At 33.8% G+C, this 25,828-nt stretch overlaps 1 protein-coding gene across 2 annotated transcripts in view; it reads left to right on the forward strand.

Annotated features, from left to right (window-relative positions):
- Positions 1-7,777: 7,777 nt before the first annotated feature.
- LOC124369971 (programmed cell death 6-interacting protein) overlaps positions 7,778-25,828 on the forward strand; it is a 56,080-nt gene continuing 38,029 nt past the window's right edge. For both annotated transcript variants that reach the window (XM_046828205.1, XM_046828206.1), the window contains exons 1-4: positions 7,778-8,082; positions 15,052-15,173; positions 19,237-19,364; positions 25,594-25,747. In XM_046828205.1, the coding sequence (XP_046684161.1) occupies positions 7,877-8,082; positions 15,052-15,173; positions 19,237-19,364; positions 25,594-25,747 (610 nt within the window). In that variant the 5' untranslated portion in view covers positions 7,778-7,876. The remainder of the gene's footprint in view (positions 8,083-15,051; positions 15,174-19,236; positions 19,365-25,593; positions 25,748-25,828) is intronic.

Here is a 25,828-nt window from a genome sequence, read left to right on the forward strand (position 1 = left end):
TAATTTAAGTAACGTACCTAGGAATTTTAAGCTATAGTGATCAACCATAAGACCAATGGGTAATATTCAAATCGCATGGAGTGAATTGTACCATCAAATGCATTGTTCCTCATATATCAATAAAGTTTCGTAAACAATTTCAAGTCTCTAGGTCAGTTCGTTTTCCCGATATCGTGTGGACAGTCATACAGTAATGCAATTTTTTTAGCCCCCAAGTGATAAGCTTCGTTAAAGGCCAGTCAAAAATGTAATTTAGGGATAAAGATTGAAAACATTCAAACGTATTACTTGAACAGGAATACAAAAACGCTAATAATAAAAGTTAGGGTATAACTGTTATTTTCTCAAAATGCAGTTATCTTTTAAAGATTGAATTATTTGTATTTATTTTATACAGTACCAAAGTTAAATTCCAATAGGTCTGAAATATGGTTTCACCACCTCTGATTGAATGGTTCGTTATACTGCTCCTATTTGTAATCTTTCCCAATTTGTTCAGAGATATTTCATGTTTTAGTTAAATCAAGAAGCATATTGCTTCAGATCACCTGACTAAGATTGACGACTCAGACCGCCACTATTATGAGAGAAAGATCAATGATTACACAATGCGACAATATCTCGCTTTCGATTTTGTAGGATACCTTTTGCTGGGTCAGATTAGTAGCAAAATTCGTTTATGACATTAGAGAACCCCGGCACGACGCGCCTCCTTCACCTTCCTTCAAATGCCATTCACACCATTCCACTGATATTTTGGTCCACTCTCAAATTTAATTTTCCTCGTCCAATGGTCTCGTCTCTCAAATACCCCTAAAATACTCAACGAGATAATGACTTGTTTTGGTACCTCTTTTAGTCTGCTCCTTGATGATCTCCTGTCAATTTGTATCACTCGATAGCTTTGATCGCATTATGTGGACATGACATTGGCACGGAAATGAGCTTTAAAATTTCAAAGGAACAACCTGATGGTCTACAAATAACATAGCTATGGTGGGAAGGGTTGATTTTGTGCGAATATCGAGTTTCGCTTTATTTCACCTTCCGCTTACTGCAGCGTCTGAAATGTGACACTGTCACATGACTCCTGGAATCTGGAGTCTACGTTCGTCTGAAGAGATCCAAAACATCGGCGATAAAAACATTCAAAACGAACTTTTTGCATTACTTCCACATCACAGACACCTAAACTACAAAAGAGTTATGTCTAATTCAAACTGTTGGCGTTCTCATCAAAGATATATAGAATGTTACCTGACATCAAGCGTCCCAACCTTCTAAACCATTCTTACTCCACATAATATTGAATTTGAAAAAAAAACCATCTAGATACGTATATTTAACATTTTTGTAAAACACATTTATTCGCATGATGCTAAAACCACTCAAATTTAACGTGTACAATCTTTTATCGTGCCTTTTTCACGAAACAAATATTGTTTTTGTTGGCTTTTTTAAATAGGTATAAACATGTCTTGCAAATTTAAAATTATTGCTCCATCGCACTTTGACGGGATATTTTTCGAAATAGTTAAGGAAATACTAAGCATAGCAACAGTTAAAACTATATCCTGTTCACGTCATCCATAATCATAAGGAGGCTTCCATTATTAATCTTTTGACAAACGCATCTCAACTAATGCAAAATACTTAATTAAATTCATGTAGATTTTACATAAATTTGAATTTCACAAATACTATCCTTAGTACATATCTCTGGCTTCATCAGTTAACAACAGTTAACCAATAAAGTATGAGTTTTCTCAGTACTCTCGCAATTAACTTAATTATTTTCAATTGCAGTATCAATTTCCGAATAGTGTTCATAAATTCAACCAAAAAGTGTAATAGTTGTTGATTGGTAGCTGACAGTTAATTGTTTCTAATCGGTAACCAGAATGATGTAATTTAAAACAGGCAATAGCTGAAGCAAAACCGTTCAAGTTTGATAAGGAAGATAAACGATGATGAAAAGAAAATAATCGAAGGGAGGTGGCTCCTACAGAAACACCTGAGGGAACAAAGATTTGGAAGAGGAACAGATAGAACAGAGGTTCTCAGGACGACTCCGATCTGCTTCTATGAGCAACCTGTGTAATTCCAAGTCAGAAATTAAAATAATCGACTTCAAGACCAGGGACGGCAATTCCGCACTCAGGAAGGCAAGAAACGAAAGGCCGAAGATATGAGTATACAGGAAGGCAAGATATTAGGGGAGGATACCCTTGGAAATATTGACGTTGTATTGGTTTAATTTTTTGAATAGGTTAAACAACCAACTATAAGACAATATGAACCTCTCAGATGGAATCCATTAAGAATCAAATGGAAATGAAAAGGTCCGAACGAAAGAGGAGGGATTACGGCAGCAACAGCTAGAAGAAGGAAGGGCTCTAGTGAAATTAGATAGACAAACTCTTAAACTTGACTGTCCGTAGCCAGAACAAATGGCAGTCGTCCGTTTGTATAGTTCAACACAGGAAATGAGTTTTGTTTCTTGAAGAGGTATTTATGGATATGAGCTACTCATTTAGAGTACACTGAGAAAACATCCGCAACCGAAATATAGAAATGCGAACTAAAATGTGGGTCAGTCTATATACGGCTGGATTTTCAACACAAGAGTGTGTTAATATTTATATAGTTATTCACTGCACGAAAAACAATTTTTTTTTTCAAACAAATTATATGGTGTATAATTATAGCATGTTTATTTCTGCATACAGTGATATATAACACTTATATAGTAAACAAGTTTATAATTACTTTATTTACATTTGAATGGGACCATGTTCTTGCGAGTTTTAGCTAAAATCTGGATTCCAATGGGTCTACTCTCTCTTAGCTTACAATGGCCATAACATTACTTTTTATAGTACACATGTTTTTGTTTTTGTAATGATATTATTGTTTGCAGTGTTGGCAAAACTCTCACAACTGTATTGTTCATGAGTTTTATAAATCAGCTGATTTGTTGTTTACTGAACTTGTTTTGGTTAGTGTTTATACAACGATTTGTAGCATTGTATTAGTGATTTTTCTTGAACCTAAAATCTGTTATTGTGAAACATTATGTGTTTATATTTAGTACATTATGACTAGAAGTACCAAAATATTCAAAAAACGGAAATACCATGGCAAAATTCCAGGTAAAAATAGGCCTTCAAACATATCTTCCAGTTCTGAATCTAGGTCTAGGCCTCTCAGTGTCTCAAAACGGAGTAAAACCCTTGATAGTTATAATAAATTCAATAGTGATGAATCAGAATACACTGTAGTTAATTTGGCAACTCTTGAGAAGTATTTGGATGAAACTGCTTCTTGCAAATTGTGTCACTCACCTCTAAAACTAACAAAAAGAAAAGCAACCGGCTTAGTCTGTGAAATTAATATTGATTGTATTGCTTATGCCAATAAAGCAAAGTTTGACAACTGTGGGAGCATAACCTATTCATTAGAAGGAAAACAGCATATATTTTATAATCTAAACATTAGATTAACAATAGGTCTAAGATCAATCGGTAAGAGCAGAGTCGCTGCGGAAAAAATGTACAGTGTATTGAACGTAGGCCCTCCTTACTGTCGACATTATTTATATGAGCGTTACCTATGTGACTGTGCTGAAGCCTTATGCAAGGAATCAATGCAAAGAGACGATAGAGCAAAACGATTTATCAGCTGATATTGCTGTTGCTGTAGATGATAGCTGGCAGCGTAGAGGGCACAAGTCATTGAATGGAGTTGTGTCAGCGACATCACTCATTACTGGTAAGGTAGTAGACGTTGACATACTATCTAAATATTGTGACCGTAAAGGTTGAACAACACACATGATGAGAAGTGTAAAGCAAACTTCAGTGGCTCGAGTGGAGCTATGGAAGTGGCAGGAGCTGGAAATATTTTTAATAGATCGAAGGACTTGTACGCCGCACAGTTTTTAGAATATCTTGGTGATGGGGACAGCAAGGCTTACCCTGCTGTATGTGAAAGTAGGCCCTATGGAGATACCAGTATCACAAAAATTGAGTGCATAGGACACAAATACAGAAAAGAATGGGTAACAGACTAAGAAGTTTGAAGTTGAAGACCAAGAAACTTCCCAATGGTCAATCAGTGGGTGATAAAGGACGCCTGTCTGATGCGGCAATTCTTCAAATTCAAAAGTACTATGGCCTACCAATCAGGAAACCAATCAGGAAACCACACAAAAGTAGAAGACATGAGAGCTGGCATTTGGGCAGAATATTTCCACATTTTATCCTCTAATGAAAACCCCCAGCACGGCTTATGTCCGAGCGACGAAGGAACATGGTGTAAATACCTAGTAGCAATGAAAAACAAAGAAGCGTACGATCACACAAAACACTTCCACTTACCTTCTGATATAATGGAATTCATTAAACCTGTGTTCGAAGACCTAAGTGCTACAAGTTTATTAGAAAAATGTACAAATGGAAAAACCCAGAATCCAAACGAATCTTTGAACAATGTCATATAGAATTACATTCCGAAAACCGTATTTGTTGGTCTAAACACCCTCAAGTTTGGAGTATTTATGGCAGTTTGTAATTTTAATGAAGGAAATATAAGTACCTGCAGGTTTATTGAAAGATGTGGCCTAAAAGCAGGTAAACATTTAGTTAAGGCAATTAAACAACTTGACCAACGGCGAGAAAAGAAGACGGAAAAGGCAAGCAAGGATCTTGAAAAAAAGGCAAGACAACACCAGAGTCTCCTAAAGAGAAAACTAGAGGATACATTTGAAGAAGAAGAGGGGGAAGAACCTTCATATGCATCAGGAATGTATTAAAGGTAGGATAAACAATTATTTTGCCTGTTACAACAGTTTTTCTGCGTTTTCCGAAAGTAAGACTTTTTAATACAAATGTCCCATTATCTCAGAAACTACTAAATGTATCAGCTTGAAAATTTTTTGTAAATACTTATGAGATCTACCTACATAGCTGGAAACTCAAATATATCAAAAAATATAAAAAATGGTTTATTGAAAAAATAATTTAACCAATCTTTTCCAAATTTAAAACAAGTGTTTTTTGCTTTTACATAACAATTTTTTTAAACATTAAAATATTTATTTCTGAGTTTCCACATGTGTAAAAAATCATGTATTTTCAGAAGAAAAAAACATAAGCATGATATCTTTATTAGTTCCTGAGAAAAAGGGGCATATGTTAACATGGTGGAAGATAGGTCGCAGTGACCCCCGAAAACATCCGCAATCGAAATATAAAAATACGAACTACAATGTGGGTCAGTCTATATACGGCTGGATTTTCAACACAAGAGTGTGTTAATATTTATATAGTTAGTCAATAAAAGGGGTTTGCGCTTTTTGAACCGCGAAGATAGGAGAAGGGGAGGTGACAAACTGAATGTTCTCTTTATTTTGAAAATATTCTGTGTGTTTCAAAATATTTTAAAGTAAAGGTGGCTGATTAATAAGACAACATGCGAACAAACGTTCAATTAAATTCATGCTTTATGATATATATTCATTCTAGACTTTTTGTAATTGTGGAAAGATACTCAGACAGTGGAGTTTCTAACCAGTAGACTTGTGAAGAATAAACATTTCCCCAATACCATTGTTGTTATGATTAGCGCTACGAGTTATAGCAACATTCAGGCAGGAGGCGTTTACTTTTCCTGAATTGAAATTTATATCTAATCCATTTAATTCTTGTGATTGGTGGACGTTGCTTGCCAGCTGGTTTAATGGTTGTATCTTGTCTACATTGTATACTTTTAAATTATTTGAAGAAGTATATTGTCCAAACGGTTATGGCGGGATATTGAGATTCTGATACGTTTGGGAATTTTGGATAATTATAACACCATAGTGGGGACTGGGTACATTTTTATTGGAGTATTGTTCGTTATTGCTATTAATTGAAACTTAAGGTTAGCGAGGACTAAAAACATGATTTATGGTCAATTGGGATAAATGTGCCGTGTAGTGATACTATGGTTATTATGTGAGTGCAGTCAATGGACTATTAATATTTAGTTTCCTGTTAACAGTTGTGATAGGTATTTATCAGACTTAATTTAATATTCAGTGCGTTCAATTACATCTGATTTTGGAGATAAGTGGATCTTATATTTTACAGTATAAGCCAAATATATCATTTCGGCAATATGTGGGCACAAGTGATTCCGTAGGTTTTTTTTTACTTAGCAATTGATTTCTGTCTAGTTCCATCATAGTTGTAATTTCTTTATTGTACATAAGTACAGAGGCGTAATTATACCCACTAGCCACAAATAACTGCAGAATGTCCTATGGTATGTTTTTTTTTATTTAATGTTTTGTGAAATTACACTAAAGTACATATAAATGTTTAGTATGGCAGTTTGTCTTAGACAGGGTTGAGAATTGGTGTCAGTTAAGCAGTTTTAATTATCAGTTCTTTAAATTAAGTAATGAACAGAAGCAGTTGTTAGACATTTAAAACTGAACATTTTGGTAAGACCTGAACCATTATCCCCAGTGGAAGACAAATTAGGTTTAAGTATAAGGTCTTTCACCAATTCATCATACTATCTATGTAACTGCAAATCATGTGGCCTGTAAAAGATTCATTCATACAGACTGATCAACCCGATTATTTGTATAGCATTTTGTGTAATTGTTTCGTTTATTTGTTCTGGATTGCAATTTATTCTTCTCGTTTCAGAAGGTTGGAATGTATTTTTAAACTCTTTTGATTGCTTTATGCACTGACTCTCAACAAAACTACTGAGTAAAGATTGGCTTTTCTATACCGTATTCTTGAAATTGCTGTTAAATTGAAAACTAATCTTTTCAAATATTGTGAGACTTATACATCTTTAAGCCACGTAAAAGAAACCGGTAGAGAATTAACTGAAACGTGTTTTCTTTTTTATCAATATTTTCTTAGTTAGTAGGAAAATTACAAATATTCCCCTGTAAATAGACTGTATTTAAATCGAGCAGTAAAATAGAACATTTAATTGTTTTGATGTGTATCTATCAAGTACTTTGAGGTACGATTTTACTCTGACTACAGCGTTTCTTGTACTTATTTATAATTTAATTTGAAGATATTATTGACTTTTGCTTACCTCTGTTTAAAAATTAATGCAGAGAGGTTTTACTAAATGCTTTATTAATGTGATAAGAGAAGTCTAAGTGGCATACTAAAAAGAGTTACGGCTCTGAAACAAAACAATTATTCGATATTATATTACGCTACAGTGAATATTAAATAATATAGAATTATAAAACTTGCAACACCCATCATTATTATTATATTATTTGCATACTTTTTTTATTTCTTACGAAGTTTGCTGATTATTTGGCTTTAAGCTCTTGAATATTTCATATTTTATAAGTGTCATGATTGCTTTCCTCTCTTACAAAAGAGTGTGCAATACTTTAATATAGTATATGTTTTATTGGATGGTATTATCGAAAGCTAGTGTTTAGCAGGTTGTTCGAATTCCAACTGCATATATGACATTAATATATGCCTTCTTCAATCTTTTTTTAAAAGGTATGATAATACACAAAATATGTCTTATAACTAGGCGCAATAATTTACAGGTTTTCCCCATTGCGTGTACTACCTCAAAAGTTGTTAAAGCAATATAAATAAATACAATTAACATATTGAACAAGTCAAGGTAGTTGAATCTTTCATATAGTACTGAGAGTGGCAGTTTATTTTATCTAGACAGCTGTTCAGGTTCAGACATTGAATGTTTCTACAACTGCATAGACAGTGAGACATCACATGATTATACAATCGGCTGACTCTGTGTTTCTTTTTATTTAATCATTCATCCCATCTTAGGTTATTAGTCATCAATCAATAATAAATCGTGAAACATGGCGGAACTGTTGGCCGTCCCGTTGAAAAAATCTTCTGATGTAGATATTGTTCAGCCCCTGAAGAATACAATTAATATAATTTACAGTACGTCTCAGAAAGTTCAGGATTATTCTGAGCAAGTTGAAGAATTCAGTGCTCTCAGAACTTGTGCTATTTGGAAAGCCTACGAAAAGTATGAAAGTTCGTTGGAGGTTATATACAGGTAGGCTACTAATTTGTATTATTATTTTATTTATTAGCAATATTCCTGTGATACTAATTACCTATTACAATTTAAAATATTAAAGTGTGTTCCAAATTAATGTCCTAAAGACCAATTATTGTACTGATTTTTTTGCTGTGTCTGTCCTATAATTTAGGCTACTTATAATAATCCTGGATCAAGGATGTAACACTAGTGACTAGGCCTGGAAATTTGTAATAGTTAAATAAACTTACATATTATTTACGCTTTGCAACCAAAACATGACTGTTAAGATGTTAGGCTAATCGTTCACCAAATTCGTAAGCATGATTCTTGATGCTTATTAACTGAGACTGAATCTAGTTGGTTTATACCTTTCGGTTAAACCTAAATTTGGTACAGCAAAAACTAAATTGTCATTTATATCTGGGCAACCCCATGAATATCATTTAACAGCGCATCACAAACTGCAAATGTTTGTGGTATTGAGGTAAAAGGGTTGACACGAAGATAACTCCACCCACTCCGACAGTAGGCTAATCTTCACTTATTCACAAATTTTACATTAAACTTGACTTATCGATCATTGCAGATCCATTTGATGGGGTGTAGGTAGATGTCAACAGTGGGTACAAATTGTTTTGCATTCCTAATCAAGGACATGCTTGAAACATCCTTGCTTAAAGTGAACAGCAGTAGGTCACATTTCAGATCATGAATATGTTTTGAACGTTCCAAAATTATTAAAAGTGTGATGTTAAATTTGCACAAGTTTGAATGGCACATTAACCAATTTATTATGACTTGATTGTATTGTAACAGCTAAGGCAGCTTTACACAAAGACTTGCCATGGTTGCCTAACTAGCCTCAGTGGAAGTATACAAGTGCGGATAAGTTTGTGAATATTACAACTATATGCATCACAATCACTTCCACTAGCATCACTACCACTCTTCTAGTAATAAATGAAGGTCCTTGCGCTGTTGGTCCACTCTATGCAAGGACTTTAGGTCTAAGATTATGATCCGCGATTGGTTAAAGGTTGTTGCAAGCCTAAACATGAAGAGGTACTGCTCCCCACCCGCTTTGACTGAAAGAAGCTGGAACAGAAATAGCCTCCCCATTCTTCCAATGTACCCATGACTGAGAATTAGTGCCTACTATCCCACCTATGTTTAATGTAACATGGGACCAAAGGTGGCGCCTAATTCCAACCTTACCAATCCCGAATGTCATCACTCTGGAAACAAGCACAAAGGTACTAAGTGCAATGAGGGGTTTATTCAGCTTCTTGTCCTAAGTGAACAAGTAAAGAACTAACTGAAATGTATCAGTATAATTCTCCAATCCAGGGTAGACGCTGTACTGATTTCTTTTTTGTTTACACTTATTACTTTGCTACATATTGAAATACGGTTAAATTTGATTATCATTAAAGGTAAGTCTGTGTAATTATTAGGTCAACTTAAATTTCTTTCGTATTTTGGTATGACGATCAAACTCTCATACTAAGGCTTTGTTGGCACCTTTCCTCGAGATCTAAAAATCAAATACAGTCCATTTCAGGTTGGATGAGATAATAAGCTACACAGCACATGGAATATGATCATCTCAATGCTTGGCAAGATTGTCATACTATAACTATAAAAGAAGTTGAAGTTGATCCAATAATTGCTAATAATTACCCATAATTATTTTGATAATGGTGTCAATCAATTGTCCAGAAAAATATTTGAAACCTACCATTGCAGATTTTGATGAAACTAGATTTGTATTGGAAGTTCGGGAGTACACTACACAGTTTTCTAGGCTGAAATCTACGCTTTCTTAACCTGTGCTAATGTAGGACTGACTAGGTCGTTGCATTGACCAACGCATAGTGATTCTACCTGATAGCCAAGCTGCTCTTATGGCCCTTAACTGAATGGAGATGTCCAAACTTGACTTAAGTAAAACATGAATAAGTGTATTAATGGTCAGATGACTCTTTGGAATTTATATCCATTAGCTGATAGACACTATCTCACCGCACTGCTGGCGAAGATTTAAAAACATCCCCTGAGCCAATATGTGTCAAATACCAAATGAATGAAACCTATCAATCAATACTTACCACAGGTTTCTATATAAAAACAAGTTTTAAACTTACAGCAATTTTAAAATGCATCATAAAACAAACACTTAAATTAACTATAAAATTTTAAAATCCAAATATACTGAGATCACAATTAACCAGATTGTGGTTATTAGACGTACATTATAAAACTAGACTTAGTGCTCCTATAATGCTATTTGCTTTACTTTCCATTAGGAACTGATTATATTATGAGTCTATAAATAGTGAACTTTGACCCTTGCTGCAGGTGTGTATGTGATACTGCTCACTTTCTAGATATGGGTACCAACCGGAAGAATGTTTTCTGACAGTTCACCTTATCCGAAATTTCGGTGATAAATAGGCCTTTCCAATGCAAAATTAAAAGTTCGCATTACCTTAGTTTTCGCAATATTGAGTAGAAGGGACCATAATTATTATAACATGTCATCATTGTACAACAATGACATTGTATAGATATTTTTTCTACCAAACAAAAATTAAAGCTTTGCAAGGGCCTAATTTATATTCCAGAAGGTCTAATCATTAATGCGTCTGGCCAACTAGAAGTTGGCATGGCAGCACCGACTCGCAACTAAATGCAGACTGGCAAGGTAGTTGACTTGAACTTGAACCAATAAGCAAACAACATGTTCTTACAGCTGTTTGAATGGTTCTGAACATGGGTTTTCCAGCACTTACGAGATATTTCCAATGAAAAACAAATCGTAGTATGAAAATATTTAAAGGAGACAAAGTAATTGTACAGTTTATAGTTACTATTTAAATTTTCTCTCAGAGCCTTTGTCTAGTTTTTGCCTTGCTTCACACATCAGCTGGACTTAAGGTGAATGCTCTTATTAAAGAGGACACTTAAGTGACAGGTCATAACTTCTGTCCACTTTAATATATACAGAGTAACTTGATATTTTGCGTATGCTACTATTTTATACTATTCCTCCTTCTGTCCACCAACTATATGTGAGTCAGTTTGCCGTTTTAGCTTCTACCATTTGTAATAAACAATCAGAGGTTTTTTAAAAATATTTGTTGTGTTTTTTATTCAGTTTCTGCATACTTTGGCAAAAAGCTACAATAAATGTATGTTAGATAAAGCACTGTGAATTTTAGAAAATATATTTAATACATTTTTGGATAGTAACGTTTTAGAAGCACAATAACGCAAGCATATTGCCTATTCTGCCAATGGACATATTGCATAACATTGTCATCATGTTTATCAGTAGATGTAATCTTGACATCTTCAATGTGACTTAACAAATACTGACTAAGTAAGTATTATACATTTAACCAACTTGTATTTTTTTATATGAATTACTTAAACAATTAATTAAATAGTCTAATATACCAACAGCAGTATAACATTTAGGACAGACAAACGCTTGTGTTGGGTGAGCTGAACATGCTTATAAATACAACAAATATTAGATTATAACAATAAAATAAAAGAGCTGAGAGCGAATATTACATTAAAAGTACGATCACTTATTTTAGTGATGTGGAAAAAAGTCATTAAGATATTATGACATGAGCTATTTAAAGTCATTTTTTAACATTGTTCATTAAAGGCAGAATGGTTTTTGTTTGTTTTGTGTTTATTTAAAACTGGATGATTTCTGTGTGTCTTTGAGTATTTAGCATAAGTGACTTACCTCAAAACAAGATATCTGATCTACCCATTCAGATTGATATACTGTGCATCCAAACAATCTTCGGATTTATAATTTTGTTATATTTAATCCCCAAACCATAACCCTTTTTGACCTCTGACGATAAGTTTATGCATACCATCTTAAGCCAGATGATATCATCAGTTGGTCCTTAAAGGGTTATATACTTAGGGATTTTAAAGCTACATAGAATATATGATATATAGAAAAAATTGTCCAGTAAACTTAATTTTTAGCACTGGACTTTAAAATTGGATAATGTAATTGACCTAGCCTAAATACTTTTGTTTTAATACATTATTGTTGTAAATAAAAAAATTCTGTAGTTATTTACACTTTACATAAAACTTTATAATTACATGTGTGTGTTTTGATGTTGTACTTTAAATAGACGCACTTGGCATGATATTTTCTTGCCAATTGATTCTGGTACAACTTATTTGTAAGTTATATACTTAAAACTATGGTATTATCAACATGTAATATACTTACTGGACACAAATGACAAGTACGGTTTAGTCATTAGAAGTCACATATTGAGTAATGAATTATATTTGTATGCATTATATTTTGTAACATATATTCAATACAGATACTATAATTAGGTAGGCGATGGCCTTCTCAAAAAATAAGTGTGGTTATCGAAGAATATTAAAATATAGTTTGCTTTTTTGTTTATGTTAAGTTATTAAATCCATTGCCTAGATAAAACTGAATACTGTATGCTCTAGTGTCTTGTATAATAAACTAGACCATGTTAAACATAATAGTTTTATGAAGATTAAGTTTTAGAATTATGTCAAATGTTATGCATCAGGATGTCTAGGTTAAAATATAACTTGGTTTAATATACAGATCATATGAGGCATCTCAGCATAATGGGGTTTGATAGTGAAGGGGATGCAGCACAGAGGGATATAACTATCTTTAAATTCTGTGTTGGAGCAATGCCTTTTGCGCTGGTAAATTGGTTCAGGATACGTTAACTCCTTTCCGAGGATATCCGAAGGGCTACATGAAAGGGAGGAAATTCTGTCTTTCATAAGAGAGGCAGGCTCTTGTGAGACCAACCCTTGAACCAGGTTGTCACCCGAGTGTAGACATAGTGCTACTGCAATCTATGAACCACAATACAAATTGTATTTATCTAACACTTAATAATAACATATAGAAACATTTAAGACTGTCAAAGTATTCAATGAAACCACATCCACATTCCAGCAGTAAAAGGAGCATCAATGGAATGTATTCTCTATTGTTGGAACTAGGTTGGTTTCATTATGGAGTTGGATTGGCAAGTTTTATTTACATTGACTGAATGTATTCAATGAAACCACATCCACATTCCAGCAGTAAAAGGAGCATCAATGGAATGTATTCTCTATTGTTGGAACTAGGTTGGTTTCATTATGGAGTTGGATTGGCAAGTTTTATTTACATTGACTGAATGTATTCAATGAAACCACATCCACATTCCAGCAGTAAAAGGAGCATCAATGGAATGTATTCTCTATTGTTGGAACTAGGTTGGTTTCATTATGGAGTTGGATTGGCAAGTTTTATTTACATTGACTGAATGTATTCAATGAAACCACATCCACATTCCAGCAGTAAAAGGAGCATCAATGGAATGTATTCTCTATTGTTGGAACTAGGTTGGTTTCATTATGGAGTTGGATTGGCAAGTTTTATTTACATTGACTGAATGTATTCAATGAAACCACATCCACATTCCAGCAGTAAAAGGAGCATCAATGGAATGTATTCTCTATTGTTGGAACTAGGTTGGTTTCATTATGGAGTTGGATTGGCAAGTTTTATTTACATTGACTGAATGTATTCAATGAAACCACATCCACATTCCAGCAGTAAAAGGAGCATCAATGGAATGTATTCTCTATTGTTGGAACTAGGTTGGTTTCATTATGGAGTTGGATTGGCAAGTTTTATTTACATTGACTGAATGTATTCAATGAAACCACATTCATACTTTAGTAATAGAGAATTTTACCAATTTCGTTGAACCTACATCTATTTTATCATAGAGTTGGATTGGCAGGTTTTATTTACATTAGTTATCAATATTTGATCAGACTAATCTTTTATTCTTGTAAATGAGTATAAAGGGGTCTACAGTAATGCTGATTACATCTTATCAAAACATACTATAAAATAGTCACTCTGCTTGAGGTTTTGTATGTTCTGTTGGTATTCTATTCTTCAAGACCCTTAGGTCACTTGGAGATTAGCATATTTACTACTACCCAGTGTGCTTTTTTAAATTAAAAGGTTTATTTGAAATGTAAGTTGCTGAAATAAGTCAAAAATGTACTCGTCATTTGGACTGGTCTTTTTTTTATTGTAACTTACAAATTTAAAAGAACACCTCTCAAACTATTTTGCAATATAATCACCATTTTTATTTTAGCACTTATTTTATCCATATACAAGGTTTTTAATACCTATTGAATAAAATTCAGCCGCCTGTGCACGTAATCAATCATTGATCAAGACTTGCAACTTTTCATTGCTAGTCATGTGTAGGCTATCAGTCACAATTTCACACACTAGAGTCCTTGATATCTGTGATTGTGAACTTTCAATTTTCCCTAACCTTAAGTTTAATTACAGAATGAATATGCATTACTTACCGTCAGCCATTCTAAATAATATATCTTCAAGGAGATTAATACAGTAAATAACGTTTACCTCAATCACTCAAAATTGAAACATTACTGTTTATAATAATTGCAAAATTAGCTTCATGTTTTCTATCCCTTCTTAACCATATCTTGCCAAAATTATTTGGCAATATTATTTTCAACCAACCACAAATATTTTGCTTTTTCTATGCAGCTCATAGGCAACAAGGTGGTTATCCTTATGAATTAAAAATCAAACAACCCAATAATTTTTTAGTTATTTATTTGTGAGACCTTTTGTTTTCGATGAAAAAACATCATTGGACTCACTTCTTAGTTTGATTTGATGAGAAATATGCTTTTTTAGTTTTTGTCATTAAGTTATTTCTAGATTTGCAAGGGTGAAGTTATTAAAAGCAATACATTTTTATTTTAAGTTTATGGTATATGGACATTTTTTGTGTCCTTGTGACATCTAGGTATAAAATTCCTAGCCTAATGATTTTTTAGTTCTTAATTTATATTGATTATCAAGTGCTTTTTGGCCCTCTTTTCCAGTTATTATGACCAGATAATTGCTTTGGAAAGTAAAATACCACCCGGCGAGCTACAGATTCCCTTCAAATGGAAAGATGCTTTCAGCAAAGGATCAGGATTATTTGGTGGCAGAACCAGTCTAAGTAAGTATTAACTTTTTTATGTTGTATTGCAATAAGTCTGTAGCCCACCAAGGAAATTAATAGATAGAACAAATTTTTTGAGTATTGTCTTTAAGCACACGAGAGATCACACTTTCTGGATACGAGAGATCACGTGAAAACAATTTGCACAAGCTTTCTTTTTTATTATTTTGTGATTTACCTTGAGTGGGAAATCTTCTTAAGCAAATCCTGTGCTTACTTTGAATAACTATCCCTTTAAACATACTAATTGAAATAATGTGTTATTAAAATATATTACAACTTCTGTACAATCTGATGCTATATTAACACTTGTGATAGCATGTGAGCAAATTTTCACACATATTGTTTTAAACATGTAAATTTAAAAAAATTGTATACTACTTAAAAAAATATGTGCTTAATAAAAGCATCATTCCAATTAGAACTTTAATTTATTGTAGGTGAATGATTATTTGTAATTTTTAATTTATTTCTCAAGGAATATTGCCAGTGCTCAAATAAATTATAATTATTTTAAAAATAAAGTGAGGAAATGACTAACAGATGTCAAGGTCGGATGAAGAAAGTTATGGGAAGAGATAAGACGAGCTCCCAAGCTGTTGATATTGATAATAAATGTGTAAAATACTACTGAATCGTAAAAATTACTTTTAAGAATCACAGTGAAAATGTATTTTACACTCAACATAGTTCATCTCTCAAAGTTTATTTTGGAACTTAAATTGTGAATAACTCCTTTATTCAATCAAATTAATAAATTACAATAATTGAATTAGCCAAGTCTTCAAAATATCTGAAAATAACTTGTGCAAATTTAAACTAATTTCAAAGCATTTTAAATAGTTTCATTTCAATAAAAAGATGCAGGTCTTAAAAACCGTTAACACCATTGGTGTAGACCAAAAAGTACAACAAAATAATTCAAACTTGAATAGAAAGAAATTTTTAAATGAATGTATTGTTTTAAATCAAATGCTCAAAACACCTCCCTTGAATTCTCATGCAATAAAATACAGACTTTGCTCAAATGCATGTGTAATGTTTGTCAATATTTCTTGAGAGATCCTTTGTATTGTTCTAGGATTCTGAATCTGAAATGTAGTAATACTGGTTTAGGTGCACATGCAACGGATTTTAAAGGGCCGCAATGATTGTACAAAATTTCTCTGGCTTATTATTGGCAAAAATTTAAATTTGAATGAATGTATAAATACACTTTGTTTGAAGTTATCTAAATTAGTATTTATGATAAGAAAACTGTCAGAATTCTGCAATGAATAGGTCATAAAACAGTGTATTATGCATTTCTTTACTTACTGAAATATGGGAGATATATATATTTACAAATGTATGATTATAGTACTTCATGTTATGACAGCCATCCAGTCCAGTTCATCCATTCTCAGTCCTGTGCTTTTCCTGCTTTATGTCAACGACATAGGATCATCACTTCTGCATGGCGGACTAGAGCAGTATGCTGATGATACGACTCTCTGTTTTAGTGCAAGATCAAGTGAAGTGTTGGAACAACAGGCCTTTGTTGACATCAATAACTGTGTACAATACTTCCAAAGCCTCAATCTCACAACAAACTCCTCAAAATCTAACGTTTTAAATTTTGCCTTGCGCGATGTAGGCAACCATTGTGGATCTGCCGTCTTGATAGCTGATTCCACACTGGAAGAAGTCCTCTCTTCAAAATTCCTAGGAATACACCTTGATTGAGGGTTGACTTGGAATGAACACATCAATCATGTTTGCGCAAGAATTTCCTCAGGCATTTATGTCTTGAGATCCTTAGCAAAATACTGCCCAAGTCAGGTACTGATAACGGCGTATTATGGCTTAATTTACCCCCATTTGTCTTACGGAGTGGTCCTGTGGGGAGCGTGCGCAAGCTCTCAGTTTCAGAGAGCATTCAAACTCCAAAAAAAAGCTATTCGAATAATTGCAAAAATAAAATTCAGAGAGTCGTGCAGGCAAGCTTTTAAGGAATTACAGCTGTTATCTCTCCCGTGTCTGTACATTTTAGAAACCACTTTGTTTTGTATGTATAAGTGTGCCTTAACCAGAGGCCGGGACATACATACGCATGAGACACGAGGTAGAGAATTACTACGAACTGCAAGCCACAGAACAGTGGTTTTTGAACACCTGCCCTCACAGGCAGGTGTTAATTTTATTAACAGACTGCCAAATTCAATAAAAAATTCCCTAACGCCCAAGGCGTTCAAAAGGCGCCTTAAACACCTCTTGGTGTCACAAGCATTTTATAATGCAGGGGAGTTTTTAGCATTTAACTGGGAGACCGCCCAATTACACGACTGATTCTGCTGTTTAAAGTGGGATATATTGGCGAAGGATGAAAGGTGCATAAGTGTAAAATTGTATGTGTAAATGAGAATTTTGTGGCATGAATGTAAGAAATTTTAGATTAAAATTTGTGACGTTTGCTATACATTGTAATATTGTCGCTGCAATAAAGCTGATTTGATTTGAGCTCCTTGTTTAGTTTATGTAAACCGTTGCTTGTTCAGTTGATGATAACCATTGCTTCAAACAACATAACATCAAAATATACCAATATAAAACTAGGGGTGCAAAAAATATTGTAATCACAAGGTAAACTTCCAAACAATATGTATTAGCAACTTTATCTCTTTAAGAATTATGGAATGCTCTGGCAAATAGCTTGTAATGAGGTCACTATTTATAATAAATTTTAAAGACAAATTTTTGATCGGTTTTAGATCATTGTATTTTCTTGAAATGGACTCCCTATACTTTAACTCTAAATAGAAATGATTATTGTTTATTTTAAGAAATTGTTTATCAGTATTATTTAAAATATTTTGAATTTTTAAAATTTCACTTATTGTTTCTTTTAGAAAGCATGGATGAACTGGAGGATTGCGTTGTACTTAACAATGTGTTTTACAAATTTGGAAACCAGGGCTACCAGTAATAAACTACAATTAACAAGTAACAAAACATATAAATGATTAACAACAATTGATTTACAGCAAAATAGGAAAGCTTCTCAACTACTTGTCCATTTATCTTCAAGGTTGCAATCAATGTTTCATAGGTCAAAACCCAACACTGAACTTGTAAATATAAGTTTTGACTCTTGATACAACATGATCTACATGCAGTAACCTATCGTCTAGGCTGTTTTTTTATTAACACGAGTCCTCAGAGAGACAAACTAGTATTGACAATTGACAACAAAGATCAATGAAACCACAGAAAACAAACTTTATTGGTGATATAAGAATTGTGTCAACCAGGCGGAAGACAATTCAATTTAAATTCATTACATAATTAAAATCTGTGGAAAGCATATTTTGTTGAATAAATGGATTTAGACTTGTGGAGAATTGGCAGATAATAACAAACATATGTAACTAGGATTACATGTGTGTTTTAATATAGAAAGTGAAGAAACTTTCTAATTAAAGTAATTTATAAAATACTAGCTGTTTCCCGCGGCTTTGCACGCTTTTCGTAAGCTTTGCCCGTGTATGTGAATTTCTGGTTTAAGTGAATTATATTTACAACGCCGATGTAGAGTTTGCCTTGTTGCCACGATCAAGAAAATATGTTTATGTTTATAGCCATTGTGCACGTACATGTACTTTATTATAAAGTGGTCTAACACTCAAACTTTAAGTTTAATCAGAAATGTACCTTAAAGACAAATATGCATAATAACTTAGCGCCTTCAAATAGTGTTTGGCTATGTAATATACGTAACTGTCTCGTAATTGCAGTTTATAGTGTGTAGGCGCTTTTAAACCTTTTATCTTTTGCAGCGCCGCTTGGTGGTGAGTTACATCAATGGGCATAGCTTATAAACCTTCTCCGTGGAAAAATACGTATACATACAAATTTTCGTAATGATCGGTCAAATAGTTTATGATTCCATAAAGGACAAACACACAAACATTCATTTTTATATATATAGATACATTGCTCAGAAGACTATTATTAAGTTAATTACACTGTACAGTATGTTTATGTATATAACGAATCGTCCAAATGTTGTGTTTGATTGTAGCCATCTCACAACTGGGGTACGAGCGAGTATGCACGTTGTTCAACATCGCAGCAGTCCAGAGCTCTGTGGCTGCGACTCAGAGCGTAGACAGCGATGAGGGGCTCAAGTTGGCAGCAAAACTTCTCCAGGTACAGTGACCTTTTGATAACCGCTAGGTAGGCCTACCCCTGGCTAACAATTGGGCAAAAGCCAACAGGGTTATGGAAAATTAAGAGCAAACAAAAGTTGAGCAAGTAAGTCAGGAACAGCTTTTTCCTGTGCTAGCATAAATGTACAGTAAATTAATAACAGTTCTTGATATTGATTAATAGATCATTTTTATTGCGGTCTAGGCCTACTGCAGATGACTAATGATGACTCAATTAAGAATGATATTTGCCTGTATTGTTAGAATAAGAATTTTCAGACAATCTCATGATATATTCTATGTATGGATCCTGTAGAGACTTATATTTCAATCTATAATTTTTGTCAATAGGATATGGCTTGTAGTCCATATCTTTGTGACTTAAGATCTTTTGTGCTCATCTAAATATTAGTTCTCATTAAGTTACAAACTATAGTAGATTTTCGCTAACTCTCATGTCAAAGGGGTTAGGAAAAGCATCTTCGATCCACTTATGAAAACAAAATTAAATGAAAAATGTCATTATTAAAGATGCGGAGTTAGGGCTGTAAAGCCATCTCTACCACTTAACCTCATATCATATACAGTAAAATTACGATAATTGAATACAGAAACGTGTAAACTGTTAACATACTTATACTTTATAATAAAATGTAAACAAAATTAATTAATTCACATAAAATAGCTCATGAACTTAAAAATATAATTCTTAATGAAAGGAAGATAAGATCAAATAAAAAGAACAATAACAACATTCAACTGCTCCAAACACACTGTCTGACCTTATGCACGCCGCAAGTACCGCCTCCCGTCACCCCTACAGTCCCCCAGTAGCAAGTCCCTGACCCTTGCCCCGAAGCACGCACGACCTTCAATACTTCTAATATCATCAGGGAGAGTTGTTCCAAAGGCGACAAACCTGAACAGTAAACAACCTATTATAATTGTTGATCTATGAATTGGAATTGATAGTAAAGTGACTCCCCTTCTACTAGGTTGTTCACTAATATCAAAGATAAAATTGAAGTTGATTATGAGATGGCTGAACAGTCCTGCCAGATGTGTTTCCTCTTCATCTTCATTACAAAATCTAAAGACTTCAGAGTCACTCATTTCTTGTCTTCTTAGATGTTGACGAAAGGTTCACAACCTGTTAATATGCCTATTAGAAGTCTCAGTCTTTCTAATAACAATAACTACATACCTCCGTCAAACAGTTCAAACTGTAGTCATACACTACTATAGTTTCTACTTTTAATAAGTCATCTTCTGGTGTCGGTATCAATATATATTAAAAGCGAAGATTATCGATCTGGAGACGTCATAGTTTAAAATTCACGAACACAGTTCAAATAAAGAAATAAATAAATAGTACGAGAAACATAACATTTGATACATCTATCACACACGAATATTAAACATGATATAACTTCTCGGCCAGCAGAAGTCAGGACAACTGACACTGGGTGATTTTATTTCCTGGTACATTGACGTTATCGGCTGATCAGTCGGTTTGTGAGACGCTGTTGTGATGAAGTAATGTGTTGAACAAATAATGGGAGCTGAAATGTAGCTTCCTATTTAAAATGAGTTCACCTGATGAACTCCTTTTAGGATGTTTATAAATTTCATATCCTTCAAGTGTGTTTAATTTGCTGCCTCTGCAACATCGATGTAACACTTCTATGTTTTCATTAATTCCATTGATTGTGTGGTTCTCGTCCATCAAATGTTGAGCGAACTAGGAAGTCTGTTTATGTAATTTAGGTTTCAGACAGTGTTCTTTAAATCTGGCCAAACGACCTGCCTGTCTGTCCGATGTAAAACCTATGGCAATCGGAACAAGTCAGTTTATAAACACAGATCTGAACGTTTTTGTCCAAGTTCTGTGATTTACAGTTCAAAATGTTCCAAGTGTGGTTTATTGTCTTAACCCTTTTAACCCCGACGTCCGTACTATACGGACGTCGTAAAAATGGCGTCAACTCCCGACGTCCGTATAGTACGGACGTGCACTTTTTATTACTTTACTGGCCACCTATTTCACCAAATGCTTTGAAATTTCACAGACTTGTGCACAAAGATATTTTGCATCGAAATATATTAGTTTGTAATGGTTTGACTTCGTATTTTGTCAGTCTGTGACTGAGCAATTGCAATTCGTCTCGACTGACTGCTCACGCTTGTTGCAGACAGCTGTATATCACGTGGTTGTGAATATTCCGTTTTCTTCACAGTTTTAGGTTAAAGCAGTGTAAAGTACGGCAGTTAATGTTTAGTTTATTATTTTTTTTATTTCAAAATGAGTAAAAGACATCGTTCAAAGTCTCCCGTAAGTGAAAATACACTAATTAGTAACCTAGTTGCAAATGGTGTGGATATGATTAGTGACGACGATTTTAGTGATCATTTTGTAGTAATGTAAATATTGTTTTAAAACTTTTTTTAAATTTATATTATGAACAGTTTTAGTTATTTTTCAGAAATAACTTTGGTTTTATGTTTATTTTAAGTACTGTGAATTTCAAAGGTCTTGTTACATTGCCTTGCCCAAAAATGGCAAAAAGAAAAATTTACACGGCTAAACAAAAATTGATGTTACTCCACTTGTAAATAAGGTAGGCCTATGATTTTTGTTTTCCTTTTATTAAGGATTAAATATATCATAAAGTAAATGGGTATTTTTATGTCAAATATTTTTTTATCTATATGGTTTCCATGATCAAACTTGAAATTTTTTCATTTTTATTTATTTTTTATATATGTATATGTATGTAAAAATAATTACTTTCAAAATAATAATTTTATTTGTATATTTCTGTAAGCTACATGTATAAAGAAGTAAAACAAAAAAATAATTACCTAAATATCTTAAAAAATAACTGAGTTATGAATTTTTTACAAAACCCTTACATTTTGTCTGAAAATGGCTTGGGATTCCTGGCACCTCACTTGATTTAATGGCCGGGGTTAAAAGGGTTAAAGACTAGGTCCAAGCCATGGTATTTAAGGTCTTTTTTAGTGCAATGCTGTATAATCAGGCTATACTCAATGCATATGTACTTCTTGTCCTGCTTGTTTTATTTTCTTTGTTATTACAGAGTAATATTTGTTCTTCTTTTTCTTTACTTTTTTGCCCACCAGAGTGTTTTTGTAACCATTAGCCTTGGCAATATGTTTTCTGATATTTAGTTTCTTTGTTATAATTGGTTACATTCAGTGGTACTTTGAGAAGTCGGTAAATCAGTTATAAGCAGCCAGTCTTTCTTTCAGTAAAGTCAAAACCATTAAATGTACTTCCCAAGAGGGTCAACTAACAGCTTTTACTATCTTAGTCCATGGTTGTTTTCCACAATTGTGTTACTTTCCTCGCCCATAGTATACAGTTCCCTTTGCATAGGTAAGAAGTGCTCCGAATCGAGATTTTGGATCTGTCATTAAGCATCTTGACCAGTACGTCCTCTTCCTCATTTCCTCTGATGAACTGGTATGCTCTATCTCTACCTGGTTATGTTTTGGAAACTCCTTCAGCATTTGGTCTGAACTTAGCACTAGCCTTGAATTAAGCTAAGATAAGATAAAAATCTCTGCTATACTTCACTGTTTTGCTATCATTAGCTGTTACAGACATAATTGTCTCACCATTGTCTCCATGTGATTGGGTATTGTCTGACGTATTGTTCTAAAAGTACAGTGACGGTTACAAATGGTTAGGCTTATTGACTGCCACAACGGTTCGCATCTTCAGGAGCCTTATAGCTCCAACTTGTGCCTGAAAGACAGTAGCTGTTGAGTTCAGGACTTCAGTGTATCAAGTACCTGTCCCAAATACTCCCTGGCCATTAGGATCCGTGGTTCTCAAAATATTTTGAAACAGCAGATTAGTTTTGAATGGGTGTCTAAAATTTGTCAAATATGACATCAGAATTTGATGTTACACTGCTCTAAAGGTAAAATTTCAAGTTTGGATGAGTCAGCACAGGCCTTTCTCAGAATTGACCTGACAGCAGCTTTCACAGGCAGTAACAGAAAGAACTACAGATGGCTCAGCGCTTTCACAAGCAGTGTTCCCAACTGTCTTTCGGCAAACCCGTGGTTGAATATATTTTACAATTCCGAAGACGTTCTAACCCACATTTGGTTAAACGTTTTTGTCCCATTTAATTCATTCTACTCCTACGTATAGATGTGTATTGAATGGGTGTATCACATGCTTGACCTTTTATCCCATGTCGTATTTGCGGCTGTAATGTTTACTTTAAATTTTTATTCCACTATCTCAGAGAAAGCTACGCATGATTCACATATTGGAATAAAGAGTCTCGTGGAAACACTTTGAGATATAAGATTCCATGCAGATTGGGCGTGACCTACAACCCAACTAGAGATTTAAGTTTTTCTTGATTTGCTGTTGTAGTTGTTTTTGTATATCTAATCAGTAATTAAGAGATTAAATGTAAGAAAGCCATTTGACCCAGGGATCGATTCAGGACCCATCATGTTTGTAGTATACATTAACAACCTGACAAGTATTGTTGCCTCTGATTAAGCAAATCATTTTTTTATTTACAGATGATCTAGGGTCGTGTGTTAAGACTTCTAATGTTACAATCTGGGCTAATTAGTTGATGAAGGGCCCACTGCTATTTTTAATTAGTGTTGTGCAAATTAATTAAGTTTAAACGATGCCAAGGACCAGGATCTCAGGATCCACGCAGAAATGGATATACATCTTGCTATGCTACGACCTGTAAAATTGATTATGCCTGTTGTTATGTTGAAGACTTATTATGCTAATATTCACAGTCATTAAAAATAAGTTTCCTTGTGGGGTAATGTTGGATTAGTCCTACAAAAAAGAGGTGTGTCTTTATTTTCTGGTGTTTCGGTAGATGCAAATTGCAGGCCTCTTATCATTAGCCTTGGGATTCTTACTCTGCCACCTTTCTATGTATTGTATTTTGTTCTGTACAACAAACATAACCTGTCTAGATGTCCATGTCAGTCATGTTCATTCATTTGAAACAATATTCACATAGGCACAATATTATTACAGTCAGGTGCATTTACAGTAGCACCTAAAATAGTTTTAGTTGTCAGGGCATTGAGTTATTTAATGCGTTACCACAGAATATCAGATCATTGCCCTTATAGAAGTTAAGGTCAATATTTAAGATAGTTTTAACATCCGCAAATTTCTACAATGTGCAGGATTTTTATTAAGTGTCATTTTATTTACTGTCTTGTTGGTTTTAACTCTTTGCGCTCGAAAGGCCAGCAGCACTGGCCACACCAAGGTTGCAGACAGCTCACGTTAGTTTTGCTGTAGTTTGCCCTCGCAACTCGTATGGCCAATACAGATGGTCGCGCTACTTTCATTGGCTCAGTGGCCATATTTGTTGTTTGCCTTTCCAGATCGGAATTATTTTTTAATATCTTCCACATTATTTACATAGTAGTTTAATATATTTAAAGAAGAAATGAAAAATAATTTTAAATTTATTTTTAATGAATTTATCTAATACAAACATACATTTGGGAAATTAACTGTTATACGTATATTGTTAAGAAAGATATTTAAATAAAATTATATAAAGTAGGAATTTACAGTTATGTTATATTCAGACATGAACTATTTTAAATTGTTCTGTCATTACATTTTTTATGGAATAAAACTTTTAAAAATACACACCTTTTTGTAGTCAAGAATGGTTAGCACACATCTTCTAGTAAAATTGTCTATGTTTCTATCACTTCAGTGTATAGGCCCAATATGCGTCATTAGTCTAATTTGTACAGTGAATAGTCAATGGTTACCAAAAGAATTATAGGCTAATTTAAAATTTACTGCTTTACATAAAATTACTTTAAAATAAAGCTGCTCGATAGGTTTCAACACTCACCATTCATTATAAAACAAAGAGAATATTAGAAAATAACTGCTTTGTTTAGTGGTCTGTGGTGCTGGCCTTACGAGCTATGGATGTATTATATCTTGGCCAGTACAGCTGGACATACGTGCTGAGATAACATTACGGCAAAAATTAATCCGCGCTTCTGACAAATGGCAGCGGCCAGTAGAGCTAGCCATACAAGCTCCAAGGATGAATTATAAATACTGCCTTTGAGTGCATAGGGTTAACTTAGGTTATAGCCTATTTTACTGATTTTTGATGTTGTAATGCAACTCGTTATTTTATACAATAAAGATTCTTGATTTTTGTGCACAGCAATCTGCAGGGATATTCAGTCACCTGAAGGGCACGGTTATGGCAGCCCTGCAGCAGGACCCCACACCTGATCTGAACCCGGACACCCTCGCAGCCCTATCTTCCCTCATGTTGGCCCAGGCACAGGAGATATTCGTACACAAGGCCATTCATGGTCAGTATATTAGCCACTTTTTTGTGCAAAAATAAAATCAAAACTTAAAGGCAGTAAAAGTTATGTTGATTACTAGTAAAA

The sequence above is a fragment of the Homalodisca vitripennis genome, chromosome X (genome assembly GCF_021130785.1).
Source record: "Homalodisca vitripennis isolate AUS2020 chromosome X, UT_GWSS_2.1, whole genome shotgun sequence".
NCBI lineage: Eukaryota > Metazoa > Arthropoda > Insecta > Hemiptera > Cicadellidae > Homalodisca > Homalodisca vitripennis.